The 2,589-nt window shown below is 49.8% G+C and overlaps 1 protein-coding gene across 1 annotated transcript; it reads right to left on the minus strand.

Moving 5' to 3' along the window:
• Positions 1–395: 395 nt before the first annotated feature.
• Positions 396–1,721, minus strand: PFLUO_LOCUS6115 (uncharacterized protein; the record flags this gene model as incomplete). Its single annotated transcript, XM_073783629.1, has 2 exons — positions 396–1,332; positions 1,381–1,721. 2 exons carry the CDS (start codon positions 1,719–1,721, stop codon positions 396–398), a joined length of 1,278 nt encoding a protein of 425 aa, XP_073640165.1.
• Between the last annotated feature and the right edge of the window lie 868 nt (positions 1,722–2,589).

A 2,589-nucleotide genomic window follows, 5' to 3' on the forward strand; every position in this document is an offset into this window, starting at 1 on the left:
TATGATGGTCGATCCGCTTCCGAGCCGCACAGACCCGGGGCGGCGCGGTTCTGAGATAGGATGGTTGCGGGTCTACGAGGGGCGGTTCGTGGTTCAAAAAATTAAAATCGCCCCGCCCCATCTCGAGGCCTATAAAATACACTACCTGCAAGCCAGATACCTATAACTACAGCGCAGAAATGCATAATATATGCATACCACGAGGTTCTTCATGTTTGCATTGTTTATCAGCCCGCGGGTTTGGGTTTGGTCTAATCTGAGGCAACCAAAGAGTACTAGCAGTCTCGGATATGGTTAAAGTACTTGAGAATCTCCTATATAGGTATGCCCATGGTGGGCCTCACACAATCTCGAGATTCGGTATTGCACAAGGCTCTATCAGCAGGAGAAGTCCTTTATCCATCGGTATCTAGGATTGCAGTTGGGATACCGGTGACTCCCATGTCTCTCATGTAGTAGCTGTGAAGGAGCCTCGCGTATGCTTCCATCCAATTGTCGTTTACAAATTTTTGGTGGCACCTGTAGCTCAGAAGACCCTGGAATACGTTAGTGGCATCTGATAACATCAGGTTCGCAATCGGCGTGTCCCCCTCATCCCCGTTCATTTCGGCTTCGGCGGTTCCTATTAAGTCTTTGTATTCCTTGAGCTTTGGCTCTGTCACCCTGATGCGGTCAATGGCAGCTGGTTTGGTCTCAACGTGTCCTGGAGGCTCTGTGTCTAGCCCAGTCAAGACTGGATACTGGGCGACGACCTCCATTGGGGCAGCCATAACTCCGTCTAAGTCGATTACGCCGATTATTTCGAAATTATCGTTCACAAGAAGGTTGTGGGCTCCAAAATCGCGATTCACGAGGCTGGAAGGACCTCCCATTGAACGGCTCTGGCTATATAGAAAAATGAGGTGTTGGAAGACACACGGGATTGTAAACGAAACACTTTTCTGGACCTCAGGCTCTGCGCTGCGTACACACACTTGAAGAACGTGGTTCGCGAGATCAGTATAGTAGTCCATTGAGGAGGCCCAAGGCCCCTTGCCGGTTTCGACATCTGGGCCGATGAAGAAGTCAGAGGTCTGTTCATCCTGATAGAGGCTTCCAATCTGATCGAACGTGAACGACGATAGCTTGACTTGAATATCTGCCATTTGCTGCCTGAACTTCCGATCTTGGTCCTGTGTGCCAAACAGATGGGCGTCACATTTCTTTGCCTCTTGTAATTCTGTCGCAACCGTTCCGTGGATATAATCCATTAGAATATACGGGGCGCCAACGTCATTCGTTAGATCGAGACAGTAGGAATGCACTTCCGGAATAGGGATAGAGGTTTTGGCCCTTTTCACAAGTCAGCCTAACTCCACACATTATCTATATACTACATACTTCAGAAACCTCATACTAGAAATTTCCACCCTGAGAATGCTGGCCACATCGAGAGCCTCCGTATCACCAAATAGCTCTGGTAGCCTTACCCTTGCAACCCATCTGACCCCGTCAGCAAACGCAATGTGGCGGACCATGTTGTAGTGACCGATAGAATACGTCCCGCTAAACTTGCAGGGGACGCCATTACGAAGGCGCGAAGAAATCGACGCCAGCACGTCCCAGTTGACCGTCTCAAGGAATGTCGTGGCCCGCTCATGGAAATTACTGCCTGGCACGTACCCGCCGGTTTCGATCCAAGAAGCACTTCCAAGATTTTCAGTTGAATCTTTAGTCACCATGGTCTGCTTCGCTGGTGGTATCTCAGTTGGTTTTGACGTTTTGAGCTTGCTGAGAACACCTCAGCGGATCGAAGCGACTTTTAAGGAGTTGGGTGGGCGGCTGCGCCTGGGCCGTTAGTTAAATTGGTATTTATCTGATGATTGGATAGGAACTATTCGGAAGGGTGAGAGACAAAGGCCCTGCGACAGCCGTGTCTTGGGGCGCAGTCCTCGCGAGCGCAAGGGCTCGAGCGGCTTACGCGCCTTAGCCAACAGTTGAGCAGCTCTGGCAGGGATCAATGAGTGCTGACTATTCTGAGCTGGTTGGAGGCCAAGTCAGCAATGAGGCTGAGAAGCCAGTGAAAGATTGGCCCCGAGGGCAGACCGCTATATTGTTTGCTATCCTGGGGACGCCATCTGGACGGATATCCCTGTGCAAAACATACCAGGGGGCTACGGCATATGGCCCTCCCGCCTCAAGAGTATGACCTCCTTTGAGCTTGTCTTTTTCGAGTCTCTGCTGCTCTTCCATGGACGCTGCTCAAGGATGAGACCTATAAGCTTCATCCAGGGCTCAAGAACATACTGAACAATGCACTACGTAGCACCGGAAGCGTGAATGCATTACATCTAGAGATCATGGCACGTTTATCTGAAACTATGCCGCATCTGATGAACGCAATCATTGAGGCGGAGGGCTGGTATACTAAATATTAGGTGCTGTACGTAGAAATTTAAGAGATTCTAGAGCGGCAGAATAAGCGGCAGAATATACTATATGTGATCAAGGGGGGAAGGATACTTTCGCGGTGCCACTAAAAAACTTGAGGATAGGAGACTGTCCATTCTGTAGAATAGATCTACCGTGGATGTCGACACAGATTATCGT

Source organism: Penicillium psychrofluorescens (genome assembly GCF_964197705.1).
Source record: "Penicillium psychrofluorescens genome assembly, chromosome: 4".
Classification (NCBI taxonomy): Eukaryota; Fungi; Ascomycota; class Eurotiomycetes; order Eurotiales; family Aspergillaceae; genus Penicillium; species Penicillium psychrofluorescens.